We start from the raw sequence: 14,616 nt of genomic DNA on the forward strand, positions 1-14,616 counted from the left end.
TGCGAATCAAACAGGAGGCCCCCCATTTCGTGGTCGGTGCCGCAAGCACCATGAGTGTTTCAGGCGTCTTCGTGAAGAGGCATGCTACAGGCGAAGGCCGTCTGTGACGCGCACTCTGAGCCACCTCCATGATGTCGGAGGCTGGTAGCATTCTCTGAGTGAACCAGTACTCGGAAGATTAGTGTCCACGTCGATACCTAAAGAGACGTGTATTACCCGTACCAGCTCAGCCAAACCAACGTCAATGAGATAGTTCATGGCTGAAGGTTGTGCCTAATGGAGCGCAGATCGAACTCACTCACAAACAACCTGTTACTCTTAGGGGAACTTTCGGACTGAGAGCACGACTCTCTGCTACGGCCTTTCTACCATCACTCTGCCAGCTAGTTCCAGAAGATGGCTTCAATTTCACTCGTTGTGACAAAAGATGATGCGGTTTCCAACACGCCCTCCTCCGAAGTGAAACTCGTCACAGAGGAAGATGCTGTTTAGACTAGTGGAGCATCACGAATACGTGTTGCTTGATGGGGCGACACCTCAAAATATGTGGACATATTTTTGGGCGACGCCCCTCACGTTTCCTGGAACTAAGCCGTGCTAAAGCACGGAGAAGCTCTGGATTTTATCATGAAGCAAGTGCTGCTTCTTAGCTACACAGCCCCTCTATTTGTACTAGTACATCTTGAAGCATCGTAGGAAATCCATTCCGTTAGATAGAGTTCTTTCATCGTCTTAACTGGGGTCACATTACGGCGCCCGAACCACGGTGCCTATGTCGGACCACTATGAACAGAACCTCGTACGAATGAGAAGAATGTCACCACGCTGTCAAGTGAAAGGAAGACAAACAGCCAGAGTCGATCATAGGTAGAGACTTCGCTATAATTATGCAGGGGCTGGAACAATACATATTGAAAATTGTATTGTCGCTGTCGGGCATCAATTTTTCAATCTTTGCAATCTATCGAACAATCCAACATAGAATACACATCCGCAAGATGTACAGCAGTCTAGTCGTCAAACTCATTGTCACTCTCGTCGGACTCCACATCTGAATTGTGCCTGGCCTCGATGGTGGCTCTCGAAAGCTCGTGAAGAGAGAAGACCTTCTTGTTCTGCAGCATGACGAGCACGTGCTCGAATATCGTCGGCTCAACCACGTTTGCGTTTGCTCCGAGCTGCTCCTTGGGACTTCCATGCTGGACTATCAACATATCAAACAGGTCCCGTACGTCTGCGACCGTGAGGAGTGGTACCTGAAGTTGGTGGGTTGCATACGCAAACACCATGAGATCCTCATGCAGTTCGCACGAGAGACTCCATGCAATCTCAATCTCGCTACCGCAGCACAATCAATATTTTCATCTAACGATCACAATATATTGATGAGTGCAACAATTGTTTTTCCAGGCGCAGGTTCAACTGCATTTATTGACTAAGATACCGTACACTCGCCCTAGTAGTTGGTCACGTTGAGGTGGTCGAGTGCCATGACCTTGGCTCACGCCGAATTTAACAAGTGCCTGAAGATGCCCTCCTCCGAAGCGAACAGTTGCACCGCCTCCTTCAGCTTGGGCGCCGCCAGCAGCGCTAGGTCCGTGTCCATTGTGTACACGCCTTTCCCTCAGCCTTGTACTCCTTCTCCGGCACCTCCGTCCACGTCTCGTTCATGAGCACATGGAATTACTCGTTCGACAGCGTGAGCGAGCCGTTGCTGTACGAGCCGCTGTAACCCTTCGCCTTCTGCTCCGTGCGTTTCCGTTGTTGGCGTTCGTGCGTCCGCCCAGGAAGTCGATGGCCACGTTACCGACCAGGTCGGCCGGCGACAGCGTTGGGTACGACTCCTTCACAGACTCCAGCGCGGAGATGATCTTGTCCACATCGCCGTTCACCGTCCAGTTCTTCTGCGGCGAGAAGCATCGTGGCGTTGCTGGGACCTGGTAAGAAAGCCTAGATAGCTGAGTCCTGAGACGCGTTGCTGAGACTTGGCGAGACAGCCTGGATAGCTAGATGGGTCCTGAGACGCGTGATCATAGCCACACAATTCTGGTGTTGCTGGGATTTGGCAACAAAAACATAGATAGCTGAGCCCGGAGACGCCTGCTTGCAGCTACGGGTGCACAGGAGATCATATACGACCGAATAACGTAGCCTCGGTTAGGGAGCATGGAATCGTATAACTGAGAATGACATCGATCTATTTATAGTCGGGCGGATTTCTACTGCCGGGCGAGCCTCTCATGAAAGTTTAGGCTAAGTGACTACAAACAACGTCCAGATTATCTTGTCACGCGAATGTCGCCCCTAAAAGACTCAGGCAACACGCACTGGATAATATACTATCCGCCCATGTATAAAACCTAACAGGTTCGTCCCGATACATTATTTATTCTTTTGTCATCTTATAAGTGATTCAGGGATCTGTGTTTGTATAGGGACTAGTACGCGCACTTGTATCACCCCAACTACTCTGGATAAAATCCAGAGAACATCATCCCCGCCATGGCGAAAATGATGACGACACCGACAGGCGGAAGCAAGCAACGGTCTGTCAAAGGAGGGGGCAGCGAACAGCTTAGCGGTGCGTACTTTGTACTATGTGGCTGTAGCGTGATACGGTGTTGCGTGACGCAAGAGCACTCGGGATCTACCGCGGCTGCTATCGAATTACTCTCGTCGCTCAAGCCGCATTCTAATGTCGTCTCTAATGGGTCTAATCATTCACTGATGCAGGGCGCTGTCGCGGTGGAAATGGCACGCCTACACGCACAGGCAGTACTCCACCGCAACCCCTCCTCCTGGAGCAGGTTGCACAGTGGCGCACCTCCGGCTCGCAGCAGCCAGCAGTTTACGCCTACTTCTTACTCTGCGCCGTTTTTACGATATATACTAAGGATTGCAGTTTTTTTGCTAAATCAGGTCCTATTAAGCGGTCTTAACAGACCTTCAATTGTGCTAAACTTAGCGATTTAAGCCATTTCCGTGAACCCCTATAGTGAAGGCGTTTTTTTCTGTTTAATAACTTCGAACCTTGCGTTAACGTCATCTGGTCACTGTCGCCGGTTCAGCTGGCGCAAGAGTACAACATTTTCAGCAAAGTGTCCCACTCCATAATGTTCGTAAACAGAGTTTTTTTTGCAAAAAACGGTCTCTAGTAGACAAGATTCTAAATTGTACACCTAACCCATTCTCAAAACTGATAAGTCCCTTCGTAAAAACGTAAATCAGAATGTAAATCAGAGTAATGTACCACACACAAATCCATAAAACAGAGTCCATGATTATACGGGGGCTTCGCCCCAATAAACCGATCATAGCACTCAATGTTTCGAGCCTATCGCTGGCCAGTGGCTTCGTCATGAGATCGGATGGATTCACGTCAGTCATGACCTTCCACAAGTCCACGGTCTTCTTCGGCACTTGGTCACGCACGTAGTGCCAACGTAGCTCGATGTGTCGCGTCCTGCGACTGTAGGTTGGGTTAGTATCCATTACGTAGGCTGCTTGGTTATCGATGCCCATTCGAAAACTGGACTCCAAACCTGAAAAAACTTGGATCAGCATGTTGCGTAGCCCTTGGCTTCCATGCATGCTTCGCATGCCGCAACATACTCCGCCTCAGCGGTCGATTGCGCCACGATACTTTGGCGTCTTGACGCCCACGAAACTGCACCACCAGCCATGCAGTCCCATCAATAATTAACTCGAGCTTTTGCTCTGCTGACTTGTTCCGGGTGTATACAATTCCTTGTGTCTTGGTCCCAACTAGGTACCTCAGCACTCTCTTGGCGGCGCCAATGTGCTGCTGTGCAGGGTTTTGCACGTATCTGCTAAGCTGTTCAACGGAGAACGCGAGGTCTGGTCTTGTACAGGTAGTCAAGTACATGAGGGATTCGACCAGCTCACGATACGGGAAGTTCTTGCCGTTCACGGGGTTTTCTTTGCGTCGATCCGTATCAGTGTCTTTCACAGTCAAACGCATGTTCGTCTCCACAGGGATCCTACTTGGGTGAGCGTCCACAAAATGGAACCGCTCGATTATCTCTTCGCAGTACTTCGTCTGGTGAATTTTAATGGAGTCTGCGTTCTGTTCTACCTGCACACCGAGGTATGCGTTGAGAAGACCTTGGTCGTTTGGTCCATAATCCTGGTCTAACTGCTCAAACATTCTCTTCTTGAACTCGACGTTGTTCGTTGCGCACAGTATGTCATCAACGTACAGAAGTACGATGGCGAATTCGCCGTCTTGATCGTAGAAGTAGAGGCACGGCTCGGTCTCACACTGCTTGAGCCGTAGTCCACAAACCAGCAATTCACCTCGCTGTTTCATTCTCTGCCGGACTGGCGCAGCCCGTATAAAGCCTTTTCGACGATATATATCATTCCGTCATCTTCACACGGGTGGCCTTCAACCTCTTCCAGGTACTGTTTTATACCTAACGTAGCGTTAAGGTATGCCGTGTTAATGTCTCCTTGGTAGATCATCAAGTTCAAAATGATGCACACAGCAACAAACGTCCTGAATGTCGCCATTCGTGCCACCGGAGAAAATGTCTCTGTGAAGTCAATACCAAATCGCTGTTTGTCACCACGTGCAACTATGCGTGCTCGGTACCTCACAATGTAACCTAGATGATCTGTCTTCACATCGAAGACCCACATGGTCTTGATGGTCTGCTGCCCGCTAGGCAATCCCGAACGTGGAATCTGCCTTAACACTCCTTTGGCTTTCAAGGCAGCCATCTTCGCGTCCATAGCTTCACGCCAAAACTTAGCTTGCTTGGAGCGTATCACTTGCCTATAGTTCTTAGGAATCTTGATGTCACTAGCACGTAATCTACCATTGCCACGGCGATCTGCGTGTAGTGCTTTCAACACTGAGCACACATCGTAGTCCTCGAATCGTTCAGGTTTAAAGTTCTTTGGGACTTCACGAAGTTCTGGGCGCCTTGTTGCCGCTCAATGCTGGGCCCTCAACTTTGTGCGCTTCTTGTCATGCGTGCGACGAATACCTTCGTCTCTTGGATGCACCTTTCCGATTAGCATCTGCGTTGAAATTGCTAGAACACCATTTCCAGCTGGCGCTGGCGGTTCACTCCCGTCATCACTTACGCCGTTATCACCCCGTGCCTCGTGATCATCGCTTGGGTCGAACAAATAATCGTAGTCATCGTCGCCACCAAGCTCCCACTCATTCTCTTCAGGAACATGAGTCAGATCAGACACATGGCTTGCCAGTTCATCAATTAACTCGCCAACACAATTATCGTGTTCATCAAATTCACTTTCTGCATCATCACCGACTTCGCTCTCAGCTTGGACAACAATGCTAGCTACGCTGTCGACAACGTGAACTGCTTCGGCATCCTCGTCCTCCTGCGTTTCACACGCATTTTCGTCCTCCTGTGTTGCACACGCATCCTCATAGTCGGGTAGAGAGCTGTTCTGCAGAATATCATCCCATAGATGCTGGTCATTTTCCGCTAATTCACTGGTAGAGCTGCTCCTGTCTCCATTAGGAAGGGCGCTGTTGCGCACCATATCATTCCACAGCACTTGCTCAACTTCGTTGAGGTTGTCCATGCTTGCAGCAACGCTTTGCATTTCGACATTGCTATCGTCACGCACGGATTCGGCGTCACACTCTGCTCGTTAAGATGCTTCACTGTCACTTTCTGCGTCATCGAAGTCTCCATCCCGAAGAAACTCGTCGAACGTCTGTAACCATCTGTTCACCTTTGTCTTGAATCCGCTGTCGTAGCGATCTTTGAACTTAATCACCTCGTTCACCTTCACATCAGCCACGAAGCCCTTTTGGTGCTCGGTAGGAAAATATACCTGGCAGCCAATAACATCTTCTTGATAGCCAATGAGAAAACCCACCTTGCAGTTCACACTCAGTTTCTTGCGTTTGGCCGCCGGCGTGTGACAGTATACCAATGACCCAAATGTACGAATGTGATGAATGTCCGGCTTAGTACCGTACATCATCTCGTATGGGGTTCGTCCGGCGCCCTAGTAAAATACTCGGTTCTTAATGTAAACAGCAGTTTGCAATGCATGCATCCAAAACGATCTCGGTAGCCCCGAGTCATGCATCATTGTCTTTACCATTCCATTTAAAGTCTGGTGCGTTCGCTCCACGACGTTCAACTGAGACGACTTCGGACCAATCTTGGTGTGGACTATGCCCTTCGTAGCATACCAGCGCTCAATAGTCTTGTTGCAGAACTCTGCATCCTTGTCGGTTAGCACTTGCTTCACCGGTCCGATAGCTTCGTCTTGCTCATGACTAGACTCTTCCTCAGCACACCACCGACGGGTCACTACCGTATCAACTTTCCGTCGGTGCTGCCGTTCAGCCCACACAACGTACTGCATCATGTACCCGTTCACCTCATCTTCTGTCTTCGAATTCAACAGGTACGTGGTCACAAAACGCGAGAATCCGTCCATCACAACTAACACAGCACTGTATTTCGTACCATTGTGTAGTCCAGGAATCAATAAGTCGGCGAAGGCCATTTCATTCATCTTCACTATGTTGCGATCGAGGCTCTTCTTGAATGTCTTGCGTCGCTGCTTGCCAAAATGACAGTCAGTGCAATCCATCTTGCCGCCTCTTCAACATGATGCCCTTCGCCATTCCGCGATCGACCATTAGGCGAATATACTCTGGGCAGGTGTGCCCCAAGCGCGCGTGCCAGACGTCAATATCTTCGACACCGTCTGTCACCGCAAAATTTGCCACTATTTGTTTCTTCACAGCAGTGGTCTTCTTGTCGACCTTAACGCCACCAATATTGTGCACGTTGAAAGCCCACAATCGATGTTCATGCACCACACGAAGCACCTCTGTGCCATCTTTCGTCATCCCAAACAACATTGTTTCCTGCTCCCACGACATCTTGAAGCCTTGCTCCAGTGCTTGTCCTGGTGAGAAGAGGTTACATCCAGCTTTTGGTACGTATAGCACGTCTTCGAGGAACACGAACACCATCTCTTCATCAACCATAGTAGCTAGAAGAATTGTCCCAAAGCCTTCAGCCTTGGCGTCAACACCATCTGCGAATCCCTAAATATTTCGATTCCAATCACTGTCCTCCATTTTGTTCAGCACAGTAAAGTATTCTTTTGTCGCTACAATGTGTGCGTTGGTTCTGCTGCCGAAATACCAACGACTTGCGTCGCAATCCTTTGCGACTCTCTTGACAACTTCTCCCACGACAACGTCACGCTTGTGCACCCAGTTGGCGTCGTCATCAGTCCTCTCCGATGAGATCTTCACGGGTTTCTTACCCGAGCGTGCCATCTTCGCGCTTGCCTTTCTCTCCGCGCTGAGTTTCTCTTCCAAGTCGGGGCAATCGCTCTTGTAATGGCCCTTGCCACCACAGTTAAAGCACTTGACGTCAGGCCTCGACGTCTTCTTCTTCGATCCATCACCAGTCATTTTGCCCTTCGGGCCACTTGAAGCATTGCCTTGCTTCTTCTTGCCTTGGTTACTGCCAAAAGCATTCTTCTCCCAGTCCTTGTTGCGAGTCTCAGCCGTGAGAATCAATTCTCGCACTAGTTCTGGTGTGTATTTACTCATGTTGGAGCTAAATAACACTTTTACGAAGCTCGTTGTAGCACACCTGCTCCGGCAGGCTGCGCAGCAACATGTCCACCATCTGAAGGTCACTCAACGGTGATCCCAGCTCCTTAGGGAGATGAAAGTGCACGCTGACCACCCATTGCCGTACGAATACTGACTGCGCTGACATTGGAAGGCTTTTCACATGAAGTTAGCAGGTGCGATTAGGTTGTTCATAATATGTCTATGATAGCGATACCATGTTGGCTCACCATTTTCAGGGTACCGAGAATTTGAGAAATGATCTTTCAAAGTGGCAAAGTGGGTCAGGTGCTCCCTCGCTTCTGCAGTTCATCAAAAGGTAAATAGACCAAAAACAGCCAATAACCTGCACGTTTGTGGACAGATGCGAGACAACTCGGGAGTCTGACCAGCATATCGTCCTGATTCTCTGATCTGACCAAAGTGCTCTATCGCGAACGTGGTTCAAGCATCGTTCTTAATACACCAACACGGATAATTTTGAGCAAATTCAATGTTGAGTCTGCAGAAACAAGTACAATTTTTTTTTATGGGTTGATGAAATTCCAATATACAAAGTGCGCTGGTTTTTGTTTCTAACCCCGGTGTTCTTCCAGAGCGTAACAGAATTTTCTTTTAGTTGCCATTGCGCTCCGCCCATGTTTGACCGTCCCATTGTGGCCAGTCTGAAATGTTTGGAGAAAACCATTCACACTGAGGGCAGTTGTTGCTGATCTTCGCCCCCCCCCCCCCCCCCCCACGAACCTCTCCTTGATGAGTCTGTAGGTTGCTGCAAAACCCATGAAGAACTGGCCCGAATCCGCAGCGACCGCACATGTATACCGTGCCCTGGAAAAGCTGGCGCAGTTGCTCTGGCTGAAGTTCGTTGTCCTGAATCTGTTGCCTCACCTGCTCGCAACTTCGTGCCACTCACGCCTATTGCACGTCACGCACCTCTCGGCTCGACACGAAGCGATCGGGCAGCGAAAGTAGGTGTCCGTTCCGTTGAGCACAGCCACACCCTGGCAGCCTTCAACGAGGCACTTGTGCGTGTCGGGGGCGTCGTCCGCACCAACGAGCAGCGACAATTTGTAGTACTGCAGCATCTCATCATCAGTTAACACCATGCTGATGTCGGCGTCCGATATTGGAACAGTGCAATCAGGACACCGAGGCCGCACGTTCTGCTGATCAATACATTGGAGGAAGTGCAGCTTGATCATCTCACGACAAAATCTGTGTTCGCAGGGCCTGACAATGAAGATTTCGGCCATCGGGTCGTCGTCCTGACACAATGAGCAATAAAAGGTAGTATGAGCGGGAGGAGGTGGAGGAGTTGCTGCAGCACGCTGTTGCAATTCTCTCCACCGATTGTCTGTCCCCCATTTTCACGTGCAACATTCATTTCGTTGTCGAGGAAGGTGATTATCAGTGTTCGCTTCATTTCAGGGTCGAGATTTCGGATGGACTCGGCGGATTGAGGACGGGACTGGCGAAGTAAATTCAGTGCGCCCCCCACGTACGTATGACCGCTCGAGCGATGTCGTAATCACAGCATTCGGTGGACAGACTGGGCTTTGCTGAGCAATCGGGGTCACTGTTAGCGCTTCCAGCCTCTGCGCAACCATTTGGGCAGAATTCTACTTGTGTGACTTCGGGAGTTGTGTCCGCGTTGGTCGTGAACACTACCGGACCAGTAAGCTTGGCTTGATGGTGAGAACACGACCACCTCCATCAACAGAAGTTGACCGAGGTACGGCAGCGATGGGTCAACGTGGGACTGGCAGGCAGAACACACACAGCTCGACCTTGCCCAAGTTGATCCCAATCGCCTCGTCATAGTACACGCAGATCCCACTGAGTTGCTTTGTACTTCGGGCTGATCCGAGAGCGACGAGGCTGCCCGCATCGTTGGCGGAATCACCGGTGCAGCCGATAACAAAGAGCTCTACGGATAGGTTGTCCGCGTCGGATTACCTGGTGTGATGTTCGTGAGCTCCTATCATAACACAGTGCTGAGGTCGGTAAAATGGTAGTGTGAAGCGTGCATTCTTGGTTGACTGTGCTCAAGATCTGTGTTCCTTGCCCTCCATACGATATCGCAGTTGCTTAGCTGCTTGGATCAGCAGGTTATTCGAGATTGAGGTTCTGAACCGTCTTCGATGGACTTCGCATTTCTTAGCAAACTACATAGCGGTGGGTATGGCACTGCGAAATGAAGTGTCTAATAAGAGTCATGAAAACGATTCACAATGCCAGCGCACCAGAGTGGCTTATGTTGAAGTGTCTGAGGCTAACTAAACATCCAAATTGTAAAATCGGGGTCTGCTCAACCGTTTGATGTGTTTAGAATCTATCGGTCAGGGCGGGGATGGCCTGAGGGTCCGTGTTGAACATCTCGTTCGGGTCGTACTTGGTCTTGATCTTCTGCAGCTTGGCGAAATTGCCACCACCGTACAGGTACTCGGCCATCTCCTTCACCGTCCACCTCTCGTCACGGTAGGTCGTGAAGCCGCCGGGATCACCACCCGACGCCTTGTAGGCGTCCACGAACTTGTAGAAGTTGCTGCGCATGGTAGTGATCGTGCTGTCGGCGAACTTGACGTCGAACGACGGGGTACGGATGTCCCAACGGATGAGATGCAGCCTGTTGTCGTGCTTCCAGGCCGACGCGTCAGCCTTGACGCCCTTGGCGTACCTGCCTCCCCAGATGTCCACGAAGCCCGAGGCCGAAGCATCCGGAAGAGCGGGGGCGTACGCCGTGCCGGAGAAGAGCTCCCAGGCGGTGGCGTTGGTGAGAGGGGCAGAGCTAGGGATCGTCACCGACGAGATGTAGAAGTAGCGGCGAGGAGACATCGTCTGCTCCACGATGCCGGGGGTCGAGATGGCCTCCGACGCCCAGAAATCCGTCTCGTTCGTGGTGAGCACCATGGAAGGCGGCAAGTTTTTCATCAATGAAGCAAAAACAGTTTTGGCCTTCCTGGACGAGCCGTAGAAGAATCCCTGCAGCGTGGACTTGGTCTTGAGGCTGAAACGGATCGAGAGCAGGTCGTTGTTGTCCGCGCTCTGAGCCCACTTCTGCGTACCAAGGAAGGCGTTGACGTTATCCTGCTGGGTCGGCTTGGCGCTCTTGTTGAAAGCGATGGTGTAGTTCGTTACGTGCTGCGACGGAGGCGCGAGCGTCTTGATCTTGAAGTCCAGCACCACACCCATGGAGCTGGCGGCACCACGCACGCCCCAGAACAGGTCCGAGTTCTGCTTGGCGCTGGCGTCCACGATTGAGCCGTTCGCCAGGGCCACACGCACAGCTGCAACGTTATCCAGCACGGTACCAGCAGCGCGTGACAGGGTACCGAAACCCGAGGCGGCGACACCGGTCATGCCGACGTCGGGGCATCGACCGTGGGGAAGCGTGCGCTTGAATCCCATCCACAAGTAGTTGGCGGTCTCCGAGATCATGACAGGGCCACCATACGACAAGAGACCAGTGGCCGCATCGTACTTCATGTGCTTCATGTACTTCAGGTTCATGATGAGGGCGCCGTTGTTGCGGCCAAAGCCCATGCTCGAGAACGAACGGTTTCCACCTAGAGTGGTCACCTTCATGTGGGCAGCAGCGGCGCACTTGAGAGCGGCCGACACCTCTGTCTCCGTCTTCGGGAACGCAACAGCCGCAGGCACGGGGTTCACACGCGAGTTCCAAGGCTGGATGTCCATCGTCCAGGTCGTGGTCTTGGGCACGGAGTTCTCGATACCGGCCTTGGTGAGGCACGAACCGATGTCAACCGGGGGAGCGCCGGCCGCAGCAATGCCGCTCTGGGCAGCGACGAGCGAGCAGAGAGCGATGATCGCGCTGGAGATCGAAACGACCATGGTTTGCCTTGCCTTGAGGACTAGATGTGTTGGAGACTTGGGCGCTTGGAGGCAAATGCGGAAGTGATCACATGCTCTTGCTCTGCTTGTTCTCAACGAGTCTGTCTGTGGTTCTCAACCACATCCATGGTCCATCTGGAAGCGAGCGGGCCGAGCCCAGGATCGTGAAAACACCGCTCTATAGCAACAGCGGATACGGTTTTTAATCATCCCCATCGCACATTATTACATGTGTTTAACTACCTGGCTGGAGGTGTTTTTCAGCATGTGTCGTAGGAATGCTTACAAGATATTCGCCACTGCTTTAGCTGAGAACCACAAGCCTGCGAGCCTCATGGGAAACATTTTTTTTCTAAGGCATGAAGGCTCCCGTGAAGTAAATGCTGCTTGTCGCTGGCCGAACAAACCGGGGCAGACTATGCTAATTTTCATGTACACAGCTGGAATGGCGGAATGGCGGCAGTACGATTACGAAGAAAACTCGTCCGTTGGTGTAATACATGTTCAACATGGGGTTGTTCTGCAATACAGATTCTGCATGTGACCGAGCGGTGAACCCCACAAAGCTACCCTGGCAATGCGAGGACTTGCGAAACCCACAATTCGAAGTACGGGTGAGTCTAATCACGTGGAGCAGGATGGGATTCGGGACGATTTTGGTCAATGCCAGGACCCCCAGCAGCCCGGCAGCGTGCCAGAGATGTGCTGGCTCAAAGGCACCAACGGGATGCCCTGGCGCACCAACGACCAAGGCACATCACAGTGGTACAACAAGTCCTTTGATGTGGGTCGGAGCTTGCGGAGCAAACTCTGCGCATTTGGAGGAATTTGACTGGACAAAATCCAGGTGCTACTAAGGATATCTCCGCCGGGGGTGCGTAAAACTAACGGATTTCACGGAATAGTACCCGGGTCACTATTTTCTTTTGCACACAAAAGCTATCACATTTGGGAGGGGGGTCTAAACTGTGTAGGGTTACTAATTGACAGGCCCCTCAAAATTAGGCAGAAATATCTACCTACCTAATTTGACCTCGATTAGGCATTTTGGAAAAAGTGTGATTAGGTACAGTACGTGTAGTTCGATACAAATGGCTCAAAATCCAAATTAGGGATACAGGTGGTATACTTTATTCAAGTGAATTGTCTTAGCTACGTGCACTCCTAGCGACGCGTTCAGCTATATCGAGCAAAAAGAAGTACTGCAGCGACTGGAGTTGGCCTCCACTTGCATAGTTGGTTAAAGCGGTTCTCTGCGGGTTCTTGACTTGCTTCAAGACGCTGAACTCACTCTCAACTGAGTGAGAGCCGGGCGATATCACCGCCACTCCAGCGACGAATGCGAACAGTAACCTGTAATTGCCCTCGCAGTCCACATCAGACCACGCATCAAGAAACGAAGATCGATCAACACTGTCAACGCGGCGATGAAAAGAAGTGTCGACCTTGTATCGCTCGATCATATCATGTCTCTGCTTCCAAATGTCATGACTCGCTGTCGGACCATAAGCAGCGGTCAACCGAGCCTTGTGCGTCTCAATGAGATTGCGAAACTGGGGATCGTTGCAATTCATCACATCTGTTGGCGTTTCTGGCACGCGATCATTAGTTTCCTGGTCAATCTCGATTCTGATGCGGCTGCTACAGAGGGGTGATTTTAGTTTGCACAAGGGCAGTGTTGACACAGCGGTTTGCACCAGTGTCACGAGTATAACCCGTGCCCGCGCAATCGCAGACAAGAATGCACTCAGCACAGTCCCAGCCAGACAAGAAATCTACGCGATTCATCGCACACACCTCGCATCGAAACTCATCGCACAAGAATAACTACATCTTTATCTACAACTAGCCGTAAGCAGCTCTAACTCTGCGCTACTGGCACCTTTATAATGACCAGTCTTCATTTTTCCTGCTAGTTCACAAGCTCCTAGTCAAGACTCAAGCCTCGCTCCACAGAGTGCAAGACAATTTCGAAATTAGAGCGAACCTCTGTTCAAGAGACTTTGAAGGAACCGTACTTTATCTACTAAGTACGATCTTCGTTAAGTGCGTCTGCTAAGTTCGTTGGTTGCATGGGCCGCAAGAAGTCACCTCGCTACACCGAAGTTGAGTCGCCCAACCTGCGTCCCCGCCAAGAACCTCTCACTGACGACGGCAACGCTGATATGGCCTCCCAGAACGCGAACCAGTCGTCGCATACCGATGCTGTACAAGAACAAGCTGCTGGTGTAGGATACGCGCCCTCCTCGCTACCTGTCCACGCGGCTGGGCCAGCCCAAACTCCAGCTCCACCACCATCACCGACCGATCACATCCTTTCGGAGCTCGTGCGAATGATGGGAGTGCAGCAGGCGGCCATTCAGGCCAGTAACGAGCAGATGCAAGCGTTTATGGCGCAACAAGCCCAGTTCCAGCGGGCTATGTACGAGCAGCAACTTCGTGCTAATGACCAGAAGCAGAAGGCTAATCCTCCTCGGTTTTATGGCCGCCAGGATGAAGATCTCGAGCTGTGGCTGTTCCACATTGAAGAGCACTTTGCAGTGTATGCAGATCTCAGAGATTGCGATGACTCACGATTTGTAGACATGGTTGTCCCCTTTTTGAGCACCGATGTCATGTCATGGTATCGCGAATTCAAAACAGCACTCGGCGACACGCCCCGTACCTGGCCGCTGTTCAAACAGCAGATTAGGGCTAGGTTTAAGGACAGCGACTTCGAGTTCAAGCTGCTGACCAAGATGTACGAGCTCCAACCCACCGGAACCCAGCAGGAGTACACTACCAAGTTCATGCAGCTCATGTCACAGTCGAGTGTCGAAATGCACGAGGTGGTCAAGCGCTGGTTCTACCAGCAAAACCTGAGAGCCGACACAAGCGCCTATGTCTCGCAGAGCATACCCGAGACTCTACAAGATACGATCGAGTATGCTCAGCGTTTCGAGGACCCCCGGAAGCAGGCGCGCCCGAAACAACAGCCGGTTCCCGACCCCACGTCGCAAACGCGCTCCGAAGGGCGCAACCAGAATGGCCGTGGAAGAGCTCATGCAGGCGCCTCGGGCTCGAGGGTAACGACTGCAACAACTCCTGCGACCAGGGCACCCACCGGTAATTTACCGACGTTTGTACCCACTTGTCATAAATGTGGTATA

General features: G+C 51.3%; 4 protein-coding genes across 4 annotated transcripts; all 4 read right to left on the reverse strand.

Annotated features, from left to right (window-relative positions):
- Positions 1–1,010: 1,010 nt before the first annotated feature.
- On the reverse strand, positions 1,011–5,583 carry IUM83_03156 (catalase/peroxidase HPI; the record flags this gene model as incomplete). Its single annotated transcript, XM_067927140.1, has 3 exons — positions 1,011–1,204; positions 1,808–1,937; positions 5,113–5,583. 3 exons carry the CDS (start codon positions 5,581–5,583, stop codon positions 1,011–1,013), a joined length of 795 nt encoding a protein of 264 aa, XP_067791992.1.
- A 69-nt stretch (positions 5,584–5,652) lies between these two features.
- IUM83_03157 (Integrase, catalytic core protein) lies at positions 5,653–6,612 on the reverse strand (the record flags this gene model as incomplete). Its single annotated transcript, XM_067927141.1, has 2 exons — positions 5,653–5,838; positions 6,112–6,612. 2 exons carry the CDS (start codon positions 6,610–6,612, stop codon positions 5,653–5,655), a joined length of 687 nt encoding a protein of 228 aa, XP_067791934.1.
- A 463-nt stretch (positions 6,613–7,075) lies between these two features.
- On the reverse strand, positions 7,076–8,817 carry IUM83_03158 (Copia type Polyprotein; the record flags this gene model as incomplete). Its single annotated transcript, XM_067927142.1, has 2 exons — positions 7,076–7,598; positions 8,549–8,817. 2 exons carry the CDS (start codon positions 8,815–8,817, stop codon positions 7,076–7,078), a joined length of 792 nt encoding a protein of 263 aa, XP_067791993.1.
- A 1,123-nt stretch (positions 8,818–9,940) lies between these two features.
- Positions 9,941–11,467, reverse strand: IUM83_03159 (Berberine-like protein; the record flags this gene model as incomplete). The annotated part of the gene is made up of 1 exon (XM_067927143.1): positions 9,941–11,467. One exon carries the CDS (start codon positions 11,465–11,467, stop codon positions 9,941–9,943), a length of 1,527 nt encoding a protein of 508 aa, XP_067791935.1.
- Positions 11,468–14,616: the final 3,149 nt, after the last annotated feature.

Source organism: Phytophthora cinnamomi, assembly GCF_018691715.1.
Source record: "Phytophthora cinnamomi strain GKB4 chromosome Unknown Contig38, whole genome shotgun sequence".
Classification (NCBI taxonomy): Eukaryota; Oomycota; class Peronosporomycetes; order Peronosporales; family Peronosporaceae; genus Phytophthora; species Phytophthora cinnamomi.